The sequence below is a fragment of the Pseudorasbora parva genome, chromosome 16 (genome assembly GCF_024679245.1).
Source record: "Pseudorasbora parva isolate DD20220531a chromosome 16, ASM2467924v1, whole genome shotgun sequence".
NCBI lineage: Eukaryota > Metazoa > Chordata > Actinopteri > Cypriniformes > Gobionidae > Pseudorasbora > Pseudorasbora parva.
In genome coordinates, this window is record NC_090187.1 from 25,426,114 (window position 1) to 25,449,069 (window position 22,956).

At 36.6% G+C, this 22,956-nt stretch overlaps 2 protein-coding genes across 6 annotated transcripts; one reads left to right on the forward strand and one right to left on the reverse strand.

Moving 5' to 3' along the window:
* The first annotated feature begins 500 nt into the window (after positions 1-500).
* On the forward strand, positions 501-12,067 carry cers3b (ceramide synthase 3b). 3 transcript variants are annotated; one of them, XM_067420045.1, is made up of 12 exons: positions 501-673; positions 810-831; positions 1,370-1,536; positions 1,871-1,988; positions 5,852-5,970; positions 6,094-6,151; positions 9,369-9,419; positions 9,643-9,735; positions 10,946-11,074; positions 11,268-11,374; positions 11,456-11,609; positions 11,926-12,067. In XM_067420045.1, the coding sequence occupies exons 3-12, from the start codon at positions 1,373-1,375 to the stop codon at positions 12,034-12,036; spliced, it is 1,104 nt and encodes a 367-aa protein (XP_067276146.1). In that variant the 5' UTR covers positions 501-673; positions 810-831; positions 1,370-1,372; the 3' UTR covers positions 12,037-12,067. The 3 variants fall into 3 exon arrangements, with proteins under 3 accessions (XP_067276146.1, XP_067276145.1, XP_067276147.1); XM_067420044.1 differs by lacking the exon at positions 810-831; XM_067420046.1 differs by lacking the exons at positions 501-673; positions 810-831 and having other exon boundaries at positions 1,431-1,536; positions 1,819-1,988.
* caps2 (calcyphosine 2) lies at positions 10,929-21,948 on the reverse strand. 3 transcript variants are annotated; one of them, XM_067420041.1, is made up of 17 exons: positions 21,718-21,948; positions 21,587-21,627; positions 21,407-21,452; positions 21,223-21,321; positions 20,785-21,003; positions 17,921-17,988; positions 17,663-17,752; positions 15,645-15,719; positions 15,472-15,567; positions 15,296-15,374; positions 15,109-15,224; positions 14,957-15,033; positions 14,011-14,144; positions 13,487-13,606; positions 13,286-13,382; positions 12,863-13,018; positions 10,929-11,065 (listed from the first exon to the last, which is right to left on the reverse strand). In XM_067420041.1, exons 1-17 carry the CDS (start codon positions 21,763-21,765, stop codon positions 11,037-11,039), a joined length of 1,590 nt encoding a protein of 529 aa, XP_067276142.1. In that variant the 5' UTR covers positions 21,766-21,948; the 3' UTR covers positions 10,929-11,036. The 3 variants fall into 3 exon arrangements, with proteins under 3 accessions (XP_067276142.1, XP_067276144.1, XP_067276143.1); XM_067420043.1 differs by lacking the exon at positions 17,663-17,752; XM_067420042.1 differs by lacking the exon at positions 10,929-11,065 and having other exon boundaries at positions 12,835-13,018.
* Positions 21,949-22,956: the final 1,008 nt, after the last annotated feature.

The window sequence follows — 22,956 nt, forward strand, 5'->3', positions numbered from 1 at the left end:
ATAAGTACCGCTATGCATTCGTAGTAGGCTACTAAATCAATTACAAGTTACCGAGAACCGATAGCGGTGTTTTCCTGTAATTCCTCCAGCATGACCTTAGCAATGCCAAGGTCACAGGTTCAACTCTCAGGGAATGCTGCGCACACTGATTAAAACCAAAACAAACCACATATAGCTTGAACTGAACTTGAACTGTAAGTCGCTTTGAACAAAAGCATATCTGCCATGTAAATAAGAACTAAAACACTAACTGGAAGTAAGTAACAAACAGAACATTTCTCATATTCACCCTGTGAGTTATTAACGTGTTTAGGGCATGCAATATTTCAAGGTTCATTGCCTCTCTCTTTAACAGCCTTTCTTTGGCGCTACCTGAGGTGGTTGTGGCCCCTCCCACATATCTAGTTCTCTGGCCCTCTTTCAAGACACATTTTCAGGCGGTTCAATGAGCTCTTTGTGGGGGGGTTGAGGTATGCGGTGAAAGTGTGTGTGTGTGTGTGTGTGTAGGAGAGAGAGAGAGTTTGTTTGTTCTGTTAGTTCCTAGCGGATTCATCTGGACTAGGAAACTCATCAGCTTAAAGGTGTGTGTGAGAACTGAATTACAACAGAAGGGAACAGAGGAGGAGAGAGGTGTGTAAAACCAAGAAAAAGGACAAATCTGAGGGAAAAGAAGGTATGGATGCATTTGTCTAAGTCTTTGTCATGTTATGTGTGTCTGTCTGTCATGGTAACCATAAACAGTCACTATAAGAATACATAAAGTAACTTGAGCTACTGCTCCAACAAAATGCTGCTTTTGAATTTTCCAGACTGGGACACTTTGACTTAAAAGTGAGTCTGAATTACTTTATGTTCAGGTTCGTACTGCAGTTGGATGCTCCCACTGACACTTAACAGACTCATAATAACTTAACTAGTCTTTACTTAAAGCTGTTCAAATGTTTCAAACTCTTTTTCACATTCTTTCTGCATGTTATTGTAGATTTGAGTATTTGCTCGTCTCTCATTAACATAGTCTCACTCTAATATTTCTGACACTGTTAAACACGTCACATTTCATTAGTAGAAAAACCTAGAAACTAGAAAACCTGTTTAAATGCTCAGAATGTTCCAGAAAATTCAGCAGGTGTCTGTGTTCATTTTTGTCTTTTGTCAGGGAGGGGGGGTATCCTATTACAGAAGCTACAGCATTATACTACAATAGCATGGTAAAATGGACTCAAATGGCTCTTTTCTCAATGCATATCATTCCAAAGCAAATGGTTGATTATGTACAATGGCTATTGCTTTACAACCTCCAGTTTTCTCTTTTCTTCATTCTTTCTGCTAAATGAATAAATGTACATGATGTTACTGTGTTTTTCACAAGGCGATGCTCAGTGAGTGGTTTTGGTGGGATCGGCTGTGGTTGCCGAGGCCGGTGACGTGGGCGGACCTACTGGACAGTGAGGGGTGTGTCTACGCCCGTGTGTCCCACTTGTACATCACTCTACCTGTAGCAGTACTGCTGCTAGGTTTAAGGGCATTATATGAAAGGTACACACACATACACACCCACACACAAGCCAAATGTTATTGAATAAAACAGCTTACATCAGCATATTAATATATATGCTGTTTTTTTGCTGATTTGCTGGTTGACTCATACATCCATGCTGTTCATAAGCAAAACTGAGCTGGTAAAGCCAGTTGGCCAAGGGAGCTTTACTGCTTAAGCTAATTAAGAAGCTTGTTGGGAACACCTGCATTCAGAACACAACATATGCATCATATGTTCTTATAATTGTTGAAGTGCAGTGAACGGTTTCTGGTTAACAGCAGGAGAAGGCATCACTCTTTGTGCCTTCACTGCCTTCCCCTCATTCAATAGGCTGATCGCGGTGCCACTCGCTGAGGCTCTTGGGGTTAGAGACAACATACGCAAGAGGGCGTCACACAACCCAGTGCTGGAAAAATACTACAAAACACACTCTAAACATCCAACACAGGTAACATCCCAAACACAAGACTTGAATAGTGATCTGATTATTTGAAGCCTGGATACAGTTGCAAGGAAAAGTAAGTGAACTGCTTGCAGAATCTGTGAAAATGTGAATAATTTTAACAAAATAAGAGAGATCATACAAAAATTATATTTTATTTATTTAGTGCTGTCCTGAATTTGTCTGGCTATCACCAGACCAAGCTCAATTTAAGATTGAACATTGGTCTGAGGAGTCTGCTCTGTATTTTTCTGTATTCCACTGCACAAGAGGCGTGATCATAGGGGTGGCCCCGAATAGTGGAAGATTCTATGCGGGTGTTAGAAAAACAAGGATCATACCATTTTGGCAATATGGGGGTGCTCGATATTTTAAAAACGTGGCGTGGCGCTGAGCTTTGTGTCCGGTGTGCGACCCCTTTAAGGCACCTTTAAAATTTGAACACATTTAATGAGTCTACACCAAGCGGCAACCTCCCGCGATCTCTCTTGAAGCCACACGGAAGTAATGTAAACTGCAATTCATCGACTGGCCACTAGAGACAGGCTCCAGAAGGGAGCAGAATCTTATTGAGCCCCATGTTAAAATTCCCAACTTTACAGGAGAAAAAAACATGTTTACAGCCTGGTACAAATTGTGGTTTTGGCCTATACAGCTAATTTTGACCTTCATGACAACTGGGAGGGGGGTGAATTTTTTATAACTCATTTGTTTACATTATATAAAGCCTTAAAGTTCTGCATAATTATGGGGCGTGGCCACTTTGAGTGACAGGGGGATAGCCATTTATCCGCTTTCTATAGTCATTGCGTCACCTAAGCTCCGCCCAAATCCCACCTTTTTGCCCATTTTCTGTTATCCAGAAGTGACACGCGATGACTCGCTCGCAAGATGGCAACGCCCAGCTCGTCCCTACTTTAAGCTTCAGAACCGCTTATCGGAATCCTATGGATGACGTCACGGACACTACGCCCATGACGTCACGGTGTCTATGGTCTACACACACCGCTGGCGGCATTCGGTGCCTATCCGCGGCGACTTAGGAAGTTGTTTAAAATCCTGCTGTGCCACAGAGCTCCATTTCAAGGTTTTATATTAAAATATATATTTTATTTCCCTCAAATTGTCAATGTACATATGGATTTCACCCAGTGCTACAAGATGCACCCATCGTGCAGCTCTACTCAGAAGTCGGCTTTAACATGTTATGAGAAAACGGTTTACGAATGTTTATTCACCACATTACCTTTTATTTAAACTTAAATTAGAAAGCCATTGTCAGTTTGTCTGTCAGTTGGCAGGCAGTTTTGGTCGCTTTATTAAAAGTTGTTGCTGTGTGCAGTGTGCAAAGGAAAATAAAATAGTTTTACCCTCCTGCTGACTAGTGTCATGCCCCTCCCAAACCATTCACACACACATAGATGATTCGACTATCGGTCGACCATAAAAAGATTCGACAATTCTGATTTGAATGTGTAAATTCTTACTTGGGACACCACTAGTGATCAACAAGCATTATTCGAAAGACTCTGTATGCCATTGGATAGTCCTTCAACCAATCAGACCACAAGAGGCATGATAAACAAGCAACGACCCATCGCTTCTCTATCCGTCATCATGTTAAATCCGACAATAGCCAGTCTGTGATTTGTTCCTTCAAAAGTGTAACAGAACCAGTAGAAATGAATGTACAGGTTTCCAGACTGAGTTGCAGGGGGAAATCAAATCGCTGGCAGATCAGGCTGGATTTACACAGTCTAGTCCTAAATATTTTAGATATTTTCCTAGCCTGACAAGCCAGACCCACCAAGATGTTTGGTCTGGAAACTCACCATTGACAGGGCTCAATCCGAGGGGCGCAATAAACGGTTGTCTTTCAAACTCCCTCTGCACGTGATAGGATAGCGCTACAACCAACCAGAGCAACGTGAAGCGGAGCTCGTTGATAGATTCAACTTACGCCGTATCCGGTCGGCAAAACTCAGAACACATCTTCCCTTCTTAAGAATGACTTCAGTGCCGTTCTTTTTTTCTTTTCTCAGAGAAAAGCTTAACTCCAAGTCTTCCAGAGTCGCGGTCAAAGCTGATTCGAAAGACCGCCATTCGCCAGCTTCTGTGTTTACTAGTAGTACGCAAGCACAACTCGGCTGTCGTTATGTTAAGCCCCATCTAACGACTCTATACTCAATGTGATTGGCCCGACCAGTGTTTGGCGATTACAGCTCAGAAGTGTATTGAGAGTTGCTAGACGATACTCACGGCAGATTAGATTTGCTGCCGCTAGGGTGCGTCTAGATTTCTAGGCTATCATTTTTTTTTTTACATTTAGTCCACAAGACAAAAAAAAATTCTGAAACATCCTCCCTCACATCTCCCCCTGCTCCCTATTGACAGAAATGAGAGAGGGAGGGGGAGATGTGAGGGAGGATGTTTTAGCCGGGACTTTTTACTGCGCAGAGTCAAAGTACACTCAGAAGTGCTATTCCGTCATACATTATATTTCTCTTTTTTAATCCGCTTAGAAAAGCACCACATTTTATTTTATGTCACCATACTAGGCTGTTCAACTATTCTTGTAACTGCATTTAAATAGGGAAACCGTGGAGGTGTTTGGTCGCTTCTAACTTGATCTCTGTTTGGTACCATAGTGAATGAACTGGGCTTAGTGGGCTAAGCTGAATGCTATCAGATCGTCACCGCGCGTCAGAGTGATTAAGTGCACGCACTCAGACGAGAGAGGGATGTATCAACTTGTTTTAGTTAAGGGAATAACATAGTTTAATTTGAAAAAACGGTGAAGTATCCCTTTAAGAATATATGGTTCATAAACTTTTGAACAGGGTCATTTTAATAAATGTTTTTGTCTTGTGGACTAAATGTAAACATCTTTTATGTAAAATATCTTATTCAGGACAGAACAAAATAAAAAAATTAAATGCATTTTGTGTGATCTCTGTTATTTTGTTAAAATTATTCACATTTTCACAGATCTTGCAAGCAGCTCACTTTTTTTCTTGCAACTGTATATAATGCTTTTTAAATGCATTTAATCTGGAACAGATCACATTTCACCCCAAAATCAGAAACAAAAATATAAGAAATTAAGTTTTGTGTATAAGTATAATAATATAACGTATAAGTTAAACGTTCTCATTAATTATTGTAACAGTATTGGTCATGCATTATAACAAAGCCTTGAACATAAAAAAAAAAGTGTAAAGTGTAAAGTTTTATAACATGATTAAACCTAAATGTTTTAAAATACATTCGATTCTTTTGGCATTCGTGGCCTAAGAGTCAGACTGGTAACCTGAAGGATTTGATTCTCAATACGAGCAGGAAATGACTAAAGTGCCCTTGAGCAAATCATCTAAGCCCCAATCTCTCCCCTGGGCGGCACAGCAAAAAAATGGCTGCCCACTGCTCTGGGTGTGTGTGTCTACAGTTTGCAGTGTGTGTGTGTTTGTTCACTACTCACTGCTTCTAATGTGTGTGGACTAACTTGGATGGGTTGAATGCAAAGGACAAAAAAATTCCAGGCCTACAATTTCACTTTTTCTCACTTTCACTTAAAGGTGTGCCCATGTGTAGGTACATACCATAATGTATTATAATTGTACTTGAGTTATGAAAATATATAATATTTAATATATCTATATTACAATATGTATTTTATAGACATTACAAATACCTTTAGATTAGATTAAGAAATCCTTTGTAATGCATTATATATAAACAGGCTTCAATAAAGTAAAGAATCATTCATAGAAAAATATGTTCTGTTCACTGGTACAGTACATGTAAGGCCGGCACATACTGACATATGAAGTTTATGTGTCTACGAATGTTTGTGTATGTCATGTACTTAGGCAGATATTAAAGGTGTGTGTAAAAAGTTGGGCTGGTCGGAAAGGCAGGTGGAGCGCTGGTTCCGCATACGGAGGAACCAAGACAGACCCGGAATACTAAAGAAATTCAAAGAAGCCAGGTATATTTACACACACTAAACAAACTTTCATAATTGGCTCATTCGTGTTTTACCATATTTGACCCTTTCTTTTTTTCAAACGTGTATGAACGTTGTTATGAACAAGTATTTCCTTTTCTGTAGTTGGCGGTTTGCCTTTTACCTGTGTTCGTCTTTCGGAGGTGTGTTGGCTTTATATAATGTAAGTGTTTTTTTGCTGAATGTGTCTGAACATTTGAATGACCTCCAAACAGCTGCTTGTAAGTGTGTGTGTGTCTCTATGTGTCTGTGTGTTACAACACATGCAGAGATTTTCAGGAGAGACCTTGAATCAGCATGTGTGTTTGTGAGAAATGCCTAAGGGGTAATTAATAACATTTTCCCACCTGTGAACAGCTCCAGTCTGATAGAAAGATTCACAAATGGGCACAATAACAGGCATGGACAGGCCCTGCACACACCTAAACACATTAAAATGTACTTGTTAAGAAAAACATCATAATTATGTATTCTTATATATTCAACTTTGGCATAAAATTCCATATAGCTATATCTAGAGTTTATATTATCTTAGAAATTTTTGGGTAGACTCTTGTTAATGGTTTTTACGCTTTTAAGAACACAGAAATCATTTTTGTTTTGTTTTGAAGAACCTATAATTAAATAATATATTGTGTGCTAAGGTGCAACCCAGTGTGAGAGGTCGTCTATTCAAAACAAAGGCGTAGTTTGATGACGCCAAGTTTGAGCTCAGAATCTTGGGACTTGTGGTCTTCAACTCACAGCCGGTTGAAAAGAATTGCGGGCAGGGCTCGGGCAGAAATCATGTTCATGAATGCGGTTATTAACGTTAATGTAGTATAAAGCAGAGCAGGACCGATTGTTGAGGGAGCTGAACAAGGCCACGGGAGTGATTGTTACGCAACACGCGGCTCGTGAGCAACGGGACTTTTATTATTACAGGACACAGTTGTGGGCGCCATTTCCGCTTTTCCGGTCATGAGTATGAGGTAACGCAGCTCTGTTTATCATATTAGATACATTTAGGTGTGTTGAAAATGATGTTATGATGTTACTCTGTGCGTTCGCCCAGCGGCTGCTGTGACACTTGGTGCACACTGCTAAGAGTAAAGCGTTTCTGAAAAAACGAGGGAAAAAGAGGGTAACACAGATAGGGTTGCTAACCATTCCGTATAATATGAAATCGTCCTGTATTTAAGGCATCAATGACGCATTCCATATGAAACACATACCGAACGCAGTTTGTCCCGTATTTTCAGGCATATGTGCTAAATTGAGAATTAATAATTTCTTTGAGACAAATCATCGTCTGATTTGCAGACATAGTCGTTTGAGGAAGGCTTTAAGACCCATCAGAATCCTCTGCCGGTGTCGGCTGGTCGCTCCCGCTTCACAGCGCGTGGCTCGCGCGCTAACGGTAAATCCCTTTCATTATTATTTATTTCACTCATTATTCAAACGTTTAATTGAAAAATATACATTTTAATTTATTCATACACGGTTGCAACAACATTTAGTTAAAAAAAATGTGTGCCATTGTGCCAAAATGTTTTATTGGCTGAAATTTCAAAGACGTTCAGTTATATGCTTTAAAATTGTATATGCTATCTATGTATCTTTCTGACAAAAAAAAAAAAAAGACAAAAAATAACTTTCAAGTTTATCATTTTGAAAAGAGGTTAATGATATTTAATATCCCTTGGTGTAGAAAATAAATATTCAATAATTTGATCATGGAGCCACATTATATCTATGGGACTGGACCATATAGGGCCTATAAAATTAAGGTTACAAAATAAAAGTTTATTAAGAATGAGAATATAGAAGGATATTGAGATACATTTAATAATTATACACAATAGTATTGATGGCACATTTAGACAGGCATATTCAATTGGGATGACAAAAAACAAAACAAAAAAAACAACAACAATGCTAGTTTCAACATTTTGTTGTTCAGAAAATATAAGACCATTGAAAATGTGTACCAATTTACTAATAGAACCAGATTGCGATCCTGTATCTCTGGAAATGAATGGGCCTTAAAAGTTAAGGAACCAAAAGTAAAACGTGTTTGAAGAATTACAATCTATTAAGTTATCTTCAAATTGAGTTGCAGCCGTGCAAGCTTTGATCAAAAAACACAAGTGCTTTTTCCCATTTTTTAACAGTCACCGTTGGCATATAATGCAACAAAGATTGCTGATGAGATTTTCTCACAATTTACAAATGGTTGGAAACATTTAGGATATTGTAACAACTCAACTGAACAAAATATATAACACTGGCCTAGTGGTTTTAGGATATTTTACTGCAAAAATCCTACATAGTGCACCTTTGATATTGAGTAACTTACATCTTAGACACAATATAATGCCAGCTAATTTGAGTCTTTTTGGTCCAATGATGGAACTTTTTCCAGACGGAGCCAAAGCAAATCAACACATCTCTGAACAACGCACAGTAAATCAATCAGTGTTTCAAAAAAAAAAAAAAAAATGGGTGAGTGAATTAAGTGATTCACCACTTGTTACCCTACATCCCAAGTTGGTACTAAATTTGTATTTTAATTTACTTCGACCATTGAAGAAGTGCATTCTGTATAGTAATGTGAGGAGTATGAATGAAATTCAATACTTAGTATTCAATAACCGCTAATTGGGCTACTTTAACATTGTTGCCGCACTGGCTGTTTTTCATGTCCACGGGTTGAAGTGGCCCGAATTATGTGATATTTATGCTAATTTTAGCTGGGAACCCTGCCAAAAAACATATATTTTACCTCCTGGAATGCAATTTTTACCAGGGAATGCGATTAGGCTTGTTTTGGGCTAGTTTTAAGTTGCAATTGGACGGGTTTTGTTGTGAAAACCTGGCAACCCTGCTGTCATGTGACCTACCAGCGTCAGTTGTGTCCCCTTAACTTACATTTATGAATCCTCTCCCGTGGCCCTATGGGATGGTAAAGTGTCCATGTATACTCACTTCAGAATCTCGCTGGAAGAAGCAAGTTATCTGGGTACTTTGCATCTACTATGTTTTTCTTACTGTTTTTCACATGCTATATATTAGGGAAGTATTCTATTTCAGATACTGTTTAAGGGTACGGGGTGGGATTTCTGACACTGTCAAGGGCTGCGTCTGAAATCACATATTCTCTTGAGTAGGTACTTATTTTGAATAAATAATTACTTCACGACCACTAAAAGGTATGTTCAATGTAAAATGAATGTGTGTAACATGGATGTAATGTGGACATACTTCATCTGCCATGTTGTCATCATGTGACTTACCAGCACCGCTTATACACTCTGAAATCTTTTTGTGTTTATTTTATTTAATGGTATTATTTGGTTATAAGAACAAATAAATTGTGAATTATATTGTTTGTGCAACAGAAACCATGGTTTTATGATCTACGAGAAGTGTGGGCAGGATTTCCCAAACAAGTAAGTGTAACTTATGGAAGAAAAACACTACCTTCACATGGCAAAGTGAAAAGCAGTCTGGATATTTGTATGTTGTTCCGGGAGGGTTGTGTTTGTGCAGGCATGTTTGTATGGCGGTTGGTTTTTAAAAATGTTTTTTTTTTTTTTTTGTGCGTTTCTGTGTGTGTGCGTTTGTGTGTGTGTGTGTGTGTGTGTGTGTGTGTGTGTGTGTGTGTGTGTACAGTCACTGCTGGACTCTCAATACTGGTATTACATCATTGAGATGAGTTTTTACGGTTCTTTACTGTTCAGTGTCGCTGCAGATGTTAAACGGAAGGTAAGGATACACCACTTTTATTATTGCCATCTCACCTCATCAGTTATTAGTATTTCACTGTCTGTTTAAATGAAAAGATTATGTGTAAGGTGTAATCAGTAAGGTCACATCAAGGTCATACACAAATCAATAGCCTGCAGGTAGCACAGCTATTAATGTCACAACACAAACAGCAAGTTACTTTACACAGGTCATTATAATACAATAATTCATGCAGTTCAATGCATTAAGGTTTAATAAATGGAATGCAATGTAATTTATTAAAATAATATGCTTTTGGAGAAATTTTATGGAATTTGTAATTGACTGATAATATATGACGAATTTAAAGCTGCCATATCTTAACACTTGTGCAAAATTATGGACATTTTTGTATTCTCTTGGTTGTTGTTGTTTTTTATTATTAATAACTGCATACATTTTGGCACAGGTGTGTATTTTTATTGGAATTGTATTATTTTACCCTCATTTCTTTTAAAACATATATATGTTGCACTAGGTACACAAAATAGTTTCTCTCAGGACCTTTTAGAAACAAAATCCCCCATTGAAATCCAATAAAACTGCCATTTTAAATCCCAGGGCCATGTAACTATAAAATTATGCAATCTTTGTTAATAGGCTTTCATTCTGTTGGCAAGGCTTCAAAATTAACATTTCTACCATTTTTTAAAATGACCAGATGGTGTCATTTTATCAGGTTTGGCCTATAAAGCAAAGACTCAATTTATCCCTGTTTTCTGCTTCTGCATATTATAGAGTCAATTAGGTAAATTATGCAGCTATAATTGTGTGGGTGTGTTGGATGTCAGAGTGTGGTTTGTATGTGTGTAATACATGTTTTTTGTTTGCTTGTAATGTTTGAGAAATAATATCACCCTCAAATTTAGAACACAACTTGTTTAGATTTATGGCTTTGCATTTCTGGCCGTTTTAACATGTTTCATAAAATATATATTTTATATAAATTTATATTCATAAATAATATTCATAAACTTAAACCTCTATTACTTTTTTTGGTTTTACTTTCTAAACTTTTATACTTCAACAGTAATCTGCCAAGGGTCTTGTTTAAAATAAGCCCAAATTTAAGTCTGTGCTCCCAAGATATTTTTTTTTTATTGACTTTTTTTAAATGGCGCACAAGGGCTAAGATATATGTCTGTCGTGGGTCATAGAGCTCTATTTCTCTCTCTGTGTCTAAATGTAGGACTTTAAGGAGCAGTTGGTGCATCATTGGGCCACTTTAACTCTGCTGTCCTTCTCCTGGTGTGCGAACTACATCCGCATTGGCACACTGGTCATGCTGGTGCATGACACATCAGATGTCCTGCTCGAGGTGAGAGAGAGAGAGAGAGAGAGAGAGAGAGAGATGGTGAAAGAAAAGTCCAACATATCTTAAAAGATCACCCAAAAAATAAAGCCAGCTACATTTTATGTATTTATTTCTAAAAACAAACTGTTCTTTTCAGATTTATATCCATCAAAAAAAAGGGTGTTTTAAAGGTTTTTGTTGATCTGTTTTTTCTAAGTCTGCTAAGATGTTTAACTACGCTGGATGGGAGACGACCTGCAACAGTATATTTGTGGTGTTCGCTCTGGTCTTCATGGTAACCAGACTCATCATCTTCCCTTTCTGGTAAGTGTGTGGATGGAGGTAAATGTGTGAGAGATTTTAGGGTTACATTTGTTACATTGTGTGTCTGTGTCGTGTGTGCAGGCTGATCCATTGTACGTGGGTGTATCCACTGGACCAGTTTGAACCCTTTTTCGGCTATTATTTCTTTAACGTCATGCTTGTGGTGCTGCTGTTATTGCACGTGTTCTGGGCCTCCCTGATCCTCCGCATGGTCAAAAAGTTTCTCTTCGGCAATGTGAGTATTCATTGTTCTTCAAATGAGAAAGCAATATACCAAAGGAGGATGTACATTTCATTGATTTTACTATGGTAAAGGAGGTTTTTTTTTTATTTATTAAACAGCACCAATAGAAAAATAAAACATTTTATTCAATTCAATTTACAAGAAATAGTGATCACAGCATTTTTTCTGCTATTTTTTTTACATTTAACTTTTTCCTTTATGGACATTTTGTTTTGATATTCCCATTTAGATCATTTTTGTTAGAGGGTAAAAAAGCACATACATTCACACTAATATAATGCACAATATTAATTCTCTTTCTCTCTAGCTAAAGGGTGATGAGCGCAGTGATGAAGAAGAGGATGAGGATGGCTCTGAGGAAAACTACACACACACATACTCTAATGGATCTGGGAATGGGCTGTCTAATGGCCATTGACACAGAGGGACAACTTCTACATATAGACACAAATAGCCGTTTAATGCCATGCATGCATATATGTCCATATTGGACACATGATTCACATAGCCTTTCATATTAAGGTTTGTATATGTACAGACAGACTAGATCAATAAAAACAATACAAAATATTTTAAACATTAATAAATAAATCTTGTTAGTATGTGCCAATCCAAGCAGTAGTTCAAACTTTCCACATGATGTCTCTTCTGCTCGCCAAGGTTGCATTTGTTTGATCAAAAATACAATAGAAACATTAATATTGTGAAATATTACTGCAATTATAAATAACACTTAAACAAAATGTATTTTATTCCTGTGATGCAATGCTGAATTTTCAGCATCATTACTCCAGTCTTCAGTGTCACATGATCCTTCAGAAATCATTCTAATATGATGATTTTAGGATCAAAAACCAACTGTTATTATTATACATTATTAGATTTGCTTAATATTTTTGGAAACCGTGAATTTTGATAATGTGATGCATTCTAGCTGAATAAAAAGTATTAATTTCTTAATAAATAAAGTACTGACTCCATTATTTTAAGTAGTAGTATACACTGTGCAATATACAACACTATATATACACACACCATGTTGTCGAAGCTAATGCATTTTGTCAATTCAAAAGTCAAATTTTGGAACATGAATGGTTACTAATAATGAGGAGTAATATAAATATACTTTACATTAAGCTGCAACAAAACCTATAAACAAACATTACTGTGTACAGTACATAAAAGCTCAATATTTACTCATATTCAAAAACGTGTCAATAAACTAGGCAAATAGTCTCAGATACCCCAGGTAGCTCTCAGATTGTTGATGTATTCTTCGTCATTGGGGATTTCAATACTTAAACCCTCGTAAAAGTCCTCAAACTCAGCATAGGACACAGTCTTGGTGACCTTTCCTGCTTCACGTACGAAGGCCAGAATGTCAGGGTTTGGACCGGTTTCTGTCAAAGTAAAAATTATACAGTAATATCTTCATAAACATCAGTCATCCATGTGGCCCATGCAGCAAGTTATTTTTTTTATATTTTACTCATTGCCTTTATACGTAGCCTATCTGTAAAGTAAACTCTGTATAGCTTTTCTGGAAATGAATACTGATGTACCACACCCAACGCTCAATGTTTGTCATGAATATTGACCGACACTGAATAAACACGACTACAATAGCTGCTGCCTGTGAGCAAGAGACGAAATGATCTGTGGCTCACCGTGTGCTGCGTCAGACTTTTGTTTGCCTCTATAGAATTTTTCAATATCACTCAGGAGGATGAAGCCGGTTTTATTTGGGTCAAGCTTTACATAAACCTAAAAAAGGGGGGAAAGATAGAAACATTAGCAAATGGCCAATAACTCACAGAGCTCAACAGCGACCTCTGGAGGACGAAAGCAGTCCGGCAGGTCTGTGTTACCTTCAGGAAAATGGCTTTTCTGTTCTCGCTTATCTCCCCGGTAACGGCACGCATCACGTCAGCGGGGTGCACCCGCCTCTCTGCACGCCGACTCACAATCCTCCACACCGCCTCGAAGTCCTGTCACACACGGCACACGCTAATGTAACGGCTCAGCACTCACATTATGTTCTACTACATCAACATGCCTGGTGCTTTCCTACAGTATGTTCAGATAGATAGATAGATAGATAGATAGATAGATAGATAGATAGATAGATAGATAGATAGATAGATAGATAGATAGATAGATAGATAGATAGATAGATAGATAGATAGATAGATAGATAGATAGATAGATAGATAGATAGATAGATAGATAGATAGATAGATAGATAGATAGATAGATAGATAGATAGATAGATAGATGGATAGATAGATAGATAGATAGATAGATAATCCTTAATAACATGTAAATATCGACTTGCTTCAAATTTAGCTTTTACCTTTTTAAAGATGTTTTATGAGATTTTTTTTCTCTTTACCTGCTGAGTAAGGCACAGTTGCTCCATCACTTTTTGCTGAACACTATCAATCTTTATATCCAAACTCTGCAGATCTCTTCCTAGATTGATTAGGGTTTTAATCGCACATCCCCTCAGCCGATCACGCACTTCACCTGCAAAAACATTTACTGTGACTGGTTAATTATCAACCTGCCATCAAAAGTACAAGGTTCACTTTAAGGTGATGTGTGTAATTTCAGGTAACTCAATACAGCTTTTTAAAGGTTTTTAACTCAGCTGGGCATATAAAAAAATGTGATATCAAAGTGGATTGTTGGCCAGTGTCAATGATATGCAATAGATATATAGATTTTTAACATGTTTATTTATTTGATATGTATGTTATTTATTTTTGTTTGGGGTCAGTAAGATTTTTTTTAAAGACTTTATTCAGCAATGATGCATTAAATTGATCAAAAGTGACAGTTAAGACATTTATAATGTTTCAAAAGTTTTCTAATAAACACTATTTAAAAAAAAAAAAAAACTTTCTATTCTTTAAAGAATCCTGAAATAAAAATCACAATTTCCACAGACACTATTCCTGATGGATCATGTGACATTGAAGAATGGAGTAATGTTCACAGGAATAAATGACATTTATAAAATATATTATAAAATTGTAGTCATTAAAATTGTATTTGAAATTTTAGTAATATTTCACAATAGTATTGTTTATATTACAAAATTACTGTATTTTTTGTTTAATTAAATGCACCATTGGTGAGCATAACTTTCAAAAACATTTACAAAAAACCTTACTGACTGACAGTAGTGAATGGAATTAACATGTAAATAATTTGATTAAAATGAAAAGTTTAACATAAAAAAATGACACATTATAAGTGGGTGGATGAATGTTTATTTGAATCTATTTGAAAAAAATGTCTGTGTGCAAAAGCTAATGCTTGTGTTTAGCATTAACCTTGAATTGCCTTTAAAGTGTTTCGATCATTGATTTCCTCTTCAGAGAGACAATGTAGACCTTCTCCATACTGAGTTCTGTGCAAAAGAAACACTTAGTACTTTAACTTGCGCACTTGTGTACATGTGTGCGTGTGTGTGAGTGGCACATACAGCAGAACTCTCTTGGCTGTGTCATCCACATCAGTAACTCTGAGGGTCAGGAACGGCTGCTGTCTCAGACTTTGGGGGAGGTGTGGGCCGTCTGTACAGAAATGAAGCTCGGCACCCTGGGGGATGAAGGCAGAGTGTTAATGAATTAATATTATTCGGTGAGTGTGTGAAAGATGAAGTGTCGAACCTGTGAGATGTCCTGCAGGCAGTACGGCCTCCCTCTGTTCAAATACACATCACGAGTGATAAAGGGCAATGCGTTCCATCTGAAAGAGTTTTGATTAACATTCGTTTTTTAAACACCTAAACGTGGAGGGAAACTATGTGATGTGTTGTATAAATGCAAAGCATCCATAGCCTGACCTGTTTTTCCCAAAATGTCGGTGTTCGTACACGGTCAGTGTTTGGTCACACGTGAAAAAGAAGCCAATCAGTTTTCGGCAAGCCTCACGTCCACACCTATATAATCAAACACATGCGCATTACAAAATAAAACACAAAAAATAACTTCATCTCCATTACAATAGTATAACTACCTTGATAAAATCCTGGCTTGAAAACAGAGCTTGTTGGATAAGGTGTTCTCCGTTAAAGACATCCGAGTTTTTACCCTGTAGGCACAAAACAAAACCTTGACAATCATTTTTATCAAAGATTTATAAAAAAAATATGCAGAGGTGACAGATTTTAACTTAAAGGTGCAGTGTAATATTTATGAGGATCTATTGATATAAATCCAATATACATAACTCTGTTTTCAGTGGTGTAAAGACTTTACATAATGAACCTCTATCTATCTATCTATCTATCTATCTATCTATCTATCTATCTATCTATCTATCTATCTATCTATCTATCTATCTATCTATCTATCTATCTGTCTATCTGTCTGTCTGTCTGTCTGTCTATCTATCTATCTATCTATCTATCTATCTATCTATCTATCTATCTATCTATCTACCCGTCCGTCCGTCCGTCCGTCTGTCTCTATCTATACCGTGGGTCACTTACAGTGAAGTCATTATTTTGAAATATTTTGTCATATTTCTACAGTAGCCCTAAATGGACAAGCTGCTCTGCAGAGCACTACTCTCTACTGTCTCAGACGACCAATAAAGTTTGTGAATCCCTTTACTAAAAGAATAAATGTAAATATTTAAAGCAGTGGTTTTTAAACAACATTTTAGCTGGTGAACTACTTCACAATAAAACAAAAATCACGGACTTGTTTGACATCCTTATATCACAATCTATAATAAAAAAAAAAAAAAAAAAAAAAAAAAAAAAATTATCTATCTAGAATGCTGCTAGAAACTAAAATGTAATATCAATAACTTTTTAATTATTAGCTTTACATCAACTCTTGAACCCAGTTCACAAACTTTAGTCAGGGAAACCCTGATTTGGCAGATGCTTTTATATAAAGCATTAAAATCAATCATAATTTTTTTTTTTTCCTTCAATCAATCAATCAATCAACTTTATTTATATAGCGCTTTTACAATCACGATTGTGTCAAAGCAGCTTCACAGTGTCAAACAGGATAATATTGCGACAAAATTAGATTTGGCTGTACAGTCGTACTGGAGAAAACAGTGATGTTATCAGCTTATTTTAATTTATCATATAGCGACAATGTTGGCAGAATAGTATTATAGTTTATAGAATTAAATAAGACCTAATTCATACATTTTATTTGTATAATAAGTTGAATAACTTTAATCATATTTTTTGTGTCCCCAACTGAGCAAGCCAACCCAAAGGCGACAGTGGCAAGGAACCAAAACTCCATCGGGGCATGATGGAGAAAAATAAACCTTGGGAGAAACCAGACTCAGTCGGGGTGCCAGTTCTCCTCTGGCCTATTAACACACCATGTAAGATTATTATTCTGGCAACCTTACAGGTCGGAAATCATATTAGATTGGAATATTTAAAATTTCAGGGTATCACGGAAGAGACAGATTTATTTAGGATGGGGCGTCGATTACACAAGAGTATGAATACATGAAAGATCGGAATTATTGCGCCGAAGACGGGGCATATTTCAATTATTCAAATATTGAGATACAACAGGGAGCCTTTAGTCAGGTTGAGAACCACTTTTCTAAAATCACTTACAAACGTGGAACATCCCAAACAATTTGTTTTAAGAGTCAACAATATTTCTAACTAAAATATTTATTTTATGAAAATAGATTTGTTTTATTTTCTGAAGATAATGTGAGTTATTCTTGCCAAACTCACCATCACGATTACTGTGCTTGTGGGTTGTTGCAAAGGCATTGCTATGTGATTGTGATGGTGTTCTGAGTGTTGTTTTTTCCTTTGCACACTAACATGGGGCTGTGCGGCTGAGCAATAATAGATAATAATAGTGGTGCTTTCCTTAGCAAAAACCTCTATTTATGAATAATAATACAAAAATAAATATAAAAATAAAAATATAAGTGGGGGGATAACTGCTGTGACCTTCTCCAAACCCATGAGTATGAGACAGAAGGGGAGAAAGAGTGTGTTTTGTATCTGAGTCATGTATGTGTGTGGGTTTTACTCAGTGTGGTGAAGAGTTCTCCTGTAGCGTGGTGGGACACTCGTAGGACTGACAGACACAGCATTCTGTTCCGGATCGCTAATGACAGCCCTGCGTGAGCATCAGAGAGCCCTCACGATGTTATCACTAACCACAGACTGACAAAAAATGAAAGAGAGGGAGAGAGAGAGAGAGAGAGAGAGAGAGAGAGAGAGAGAGAGAGAGAGAGAGAGAGAGAGAGAGAGAGAGAGAGAGAGAGAGAGAGAGAGAGATACTGACCTCGACAGCTGGTCCACCATAACCTGCTCAATTACTGCTTGCAGTTTCCTCTCCTCTGTAAGCCCCTCCTACTCACAAACGCATAAATATATCTTCCAATCACATTACATGCTCACATAGGACTTCTGAAGCTTAACAAACACCCTCCTCCAGGGGGAGACAATAAACTCTGATCAAAAACATGAGCCAGAAAATGTTTGGCCTGAATTTATTAATTGCCCATAATTGCCAAAGTAAATTGCTTTTGTGTGAAAACATAATAAATGAGTGAACGATAATAATAATAATAATAACAATAACAATAAAAACAGTGCTGGCCAAAGGTTTAGAAACATTATTTATTTTATTTTATTTTAAAGAATATGCTCATCAAGCCTACATTCATTTGATCAAAAATACAGAAAACATTAATACTTTGAAATAATATTACATTTTAAAACAATGGCTTTCTATTTGAATATAATTTAAAATATGATTTATTTCTGTGATGCAAAGCTGAATTTTCATCGGCCATTACTCCAGTCTTCAGGCTCATGATCTCTCACAAATCATTCTAATATACTGAGTTTTTATGAGATGTTTTTGGAACCTGTGATACTTTTTTCAGGATTCATTGATGAATAAACAGTTAAAAAGAACAGCATTTATTCAAAATAGAAATCTTCTTTAACAATAGAAATATGTATTATCAATTGTTATTAATTTAGCACATCCTTGCTGAATAAAAGTATTAACTTCTTTCAAAAAACAGAACTGACTGACCCCCAACACGTGAACGGTAGTGTATATTGTTACACAAATTACTATTTAAAATAAATGCTGTTCTTTTTTATTCATCAAAGAATACTGAAAAAATGATCACATTATAAAAAAATATTAAGCAGCAGACCTGTTTCAAACATTGATAATAAATCATCATATTAGAATGATTTCTCCAGAATCTGCAGTCATATTCATGAAGGACACTGAAGACTGGACTAAAGATGCTGAAAATTCAGTTTTGCATCACATAAATATATTTTATATTAAAGTATATTAAAATAGAAAATCCTTAAATTAAATTGTAATATTTAAAGCTATACTGTGTAACTTTTTTAGTTTATTTTTAGCTAAAAACACTTAGTTATTTCAAAAATATATGTGATCATTAATGTATATTTACTTCTTTCAAGTAATAAAGTATTCTGGTAAGTTTAAATTATGCCACTGAAAATACATACGGGTGAGGGGTTCGAATGCTGGTCGCCATGTTGCCCCTCCATCTTGAAAGTACATTAGCCAAAGAGGGACATACCCGTAAATTCAAGCTTTGCCTTTCGCATTTTAACACTTGATGGCCGTGTGGAATGTGAAGAGGGGGATTGCCATGTTAATCTTGGACTAAATCGGCCACCGTAGGAGTTCAAACGAAATCAGAATTAAAGCCGCACTTGGCTACTTTTGCTCTCGGTCCCCCTACAGTTTGGAAAAAATAATGTCCTCAACTACTGTCGTAAGAGCTGTCATCCTACAACAGGGGATGCCATCACGCATGCATTTGTTGACATGACAACCCTGATAGCCCTGAACTAGTGATGCGTGGGTCGTCTCATAACCCGCGGACCCCGTATGTCTATTTAATGGTCACGGGTGCGCGGCGGGTTGTAAAAATATATACGGTGCGGTGCGGGCCAAATAACTTCATAAAAGCGTCCCGCGGGTCGGTGCAGCACTAACAGTTCCCCTGAACACTGCAGGAGGAGTTCAGAGTTCTTCTGGCGTCGCGTGTGAAATGTCTTCATCCCAGGTAACGTTACAGTCAGTGGCATGTTTCAGCATGTCTTATGAATATAATTTCATGGGTTTTATTTTTTTCAAACGCCAAATAATCACGATGCTCACGTTTACAAGCCAGCGTCATTATAGTAGTCTATTGGTTACCGTTTTACAGAATCTATATGATACTTCAGTTCAATGTTTGAGTGGTAGGTAATCACCATAACAAGCAGGACAGCATCGGTCGGGCACGCCTCCTTCAGCTCACGCCGATGTCGCTGGTCACATGTTGATTCTCGTCCTGCCTTTAATCACATCACTTTTTCATTTCCTCTTATTGCTTTCCTCCAACAAAACCTTTTCTTTCTTATTTGTCTCTGCTGCTTCGGACATGACTATATTATCCGACGAACAAAGTTGGGCTCGCACGTCCGAATGTAAGGAAGTGTGTGTGTTGGTGGAAGTGACGTATATGCCGTAAAGCAGTCGAATTTTGTAGTTCTTTTTTTTTCTCGGGTTACTACCCGAAAACCCGAAGTTTAAAAGTACGATTAAAAACGATACAGACCCCATCAAGCTATGGCAGACGTGTCATTCAACCTATTGTAAGTCGATTTATCATCACAAGAGTCTTAAAAAATATATTATGAAGGTTGAAAAGTTACCTAGTGCTGCTTTAAGTGGAACAGAAACTATAATTCACTGGATGGTCATATACCTTTACACCGCTAGATGGGGGAAAATATCACACAGTGTAGCTTTAACAACATTTTGATTAAATAAATGCAGTCTTGATGAGCATAAGCAATTTCTTTCAAAAACATAAAAAAAAATGAATATTTCCAAACTTTTTGACCATTTTTCAACATTAACTGACTATTCATTTCAGAAAGACTGTTAATGGCATAGAGAGCTGTATATTTTTGCTTATAATGTGCAAATGATCCAGCTTCCCACGAACTGCAGAAGATAGATGGATGACATTGATGGATAGATGATCCAACTTTACTACTGTGCTTATTTCAATGTTGAAGAACCTGAATTTGCAGTATAAGAAAATCTCTTTTTTTTCTTATTTGATTGAATAGGTGTCGTGCATCCAATCTTACCGCATCCACCATCTTGCTGTTGGGCCGTACAGTGTTGGACTGGTTGTAGATGGGTTGTGCTGTGTTTTTAGAGATGAAGATGGATGAATCCAGGTTTGGTTCGTGACTGTACAGTGGACTTATCTGTGCCTGAACTCTGTGGCTCAGCTGTGGTGATTCTCCATGATCCACAGCAGGGACGGGATTTTTAATGGAGTCTTTCATCTTGGTCGAACAACACTGGGAGGGAAAAGCAAAAATGCTTAAATCATTGCTGCCTGCATTTTTTTATTTAATTTTTCTGATGGGAAAAATACATGTTGGCTTTATGTAAGGAATTTGCAAAGCCTCGTTCCTTGTAATTGCACTGAGAAAAAAACTACAAGTACAAGTAAAAAGCATGTGACAGAATTAGATTTTTGGGTGAACTGTTCCTTTAAGGTAATTTTGAATGAGCACCTGCTTTGACTGTGTAGAGGCTGAAGAGCCCCAACTCATGGCTGACAGATCTCCTGTGGCAATCTTCATAGCAGCATCCTTTGGAATAATGGCAAGATGCTGTAAAAATTACATGTACAATAGTATTAGACCTGCTTCTCCTCTATTAGCATAATCTACACAGAATTATGTTTTGTTATCCCACCTCCTCCTCCGTGTCTTGCAGGGTCTCTAACTTTAGCACTGGAACTCTGGGAGCGATATTGAATCAATAAATAACGTAATAATACATATAATTCAATAATAATTAATTAATTCATTAATAATTAACAACTCTTAACAATCAATATGTGTTTGCAAACTTATCTTAGTTCTCTTAACTTACTCTGCTGGCCTCGGCCCGCGGTCTGCTCCAGTTATCTTGGACTTCAATACAAATATGCATGCAAACATAATTAACAACGCTTAACACATTTTGGAGTTAAAAGTCATACATTACAGGCATTGCGCACTTACCTGTTGCACGCTTTTATGTAAGGGTGAAGATTTCACGTTTGCTTTCATTATTAGTGGTACTGTGTATACTATATTTATGTATATGTAAATAGCCTACTATAGTTGTACAAAATTAACAGTTTAAGACAGTTTTCACTTCCGCGCTCACGTTGCTGTGGAGATTACAAACCAAACACAGAACACCATGCAGAACCTATGTGCAGAACACACGCACGATGGCAGCGTGACTGCATCGTTAAAGGATTGTGGGTAATGAAGTCTATAATCCCTAGCACTAATATCCCAAAAAAAAAAAAAAAAAAAAAAAAAAAAAAATATATATATATATATATATATATATATATATATATATATATATATATAAATAAATAAAATAAATAAATAAATTATATATATATATATATATATATATATATATATATATATATATATATATATATATATATATATATATATATATATATATATATATATATATATATATATATGCCTATGCTGGGTGATTCCAGTAAACTAAAGGGTGCTGCCACAAAAATATAACATTAAAATGACTGCCATCCATTTACTAAAATCATCCAACTGTCATTAACTATTGAGCTGAGGACAACTTTTCTATTTTACAGTGTCAAAACAAAACAAAAAACGCCCCCCCCCCACACACTTAATACATTAGCCTATATAATTATGATATTTAGAGATATATAAAATGTAAGGAGTTCAGCTTATAGAGATAGGAATCATCTATATTTTAATATGATATTTAAAAGTCTCTGATGAGCTATAACATCATTTGAGTAAAGAGGTGTGTCCAAATATGGGTGGGGTTGGTTGACACTATTGACACATGTGCCAACCATATATTATATGGTGTATGTTTATAAATATAATTATACTTTAATTTTTTTATCTGGAATGTATGTTAAATTATCATGAACATAAACTTATGTATTAAATAATTTTCTTTTAGAACTCAAAACAGTCAGAAAATATTTAAGAACAATAGACGGAGGAAAGACACCAGCACAGATTAAGCATATTAATCTTTAAAAAAAAGTATTAGGAGCACAGCAAAGGACATCAAAATACCATTCAGCACACTAAGCAGATATTTTGCTTGAATGTGTGAATTAATGCTCAAGGTCTTTATATTCGTCGCCTCCTTCTTTGTAACTAGCATCTGTGCCAACCAACCCCGTTGCATGTGCCAACCTACCCCCATACTGGGGCTGGTTGGCACAA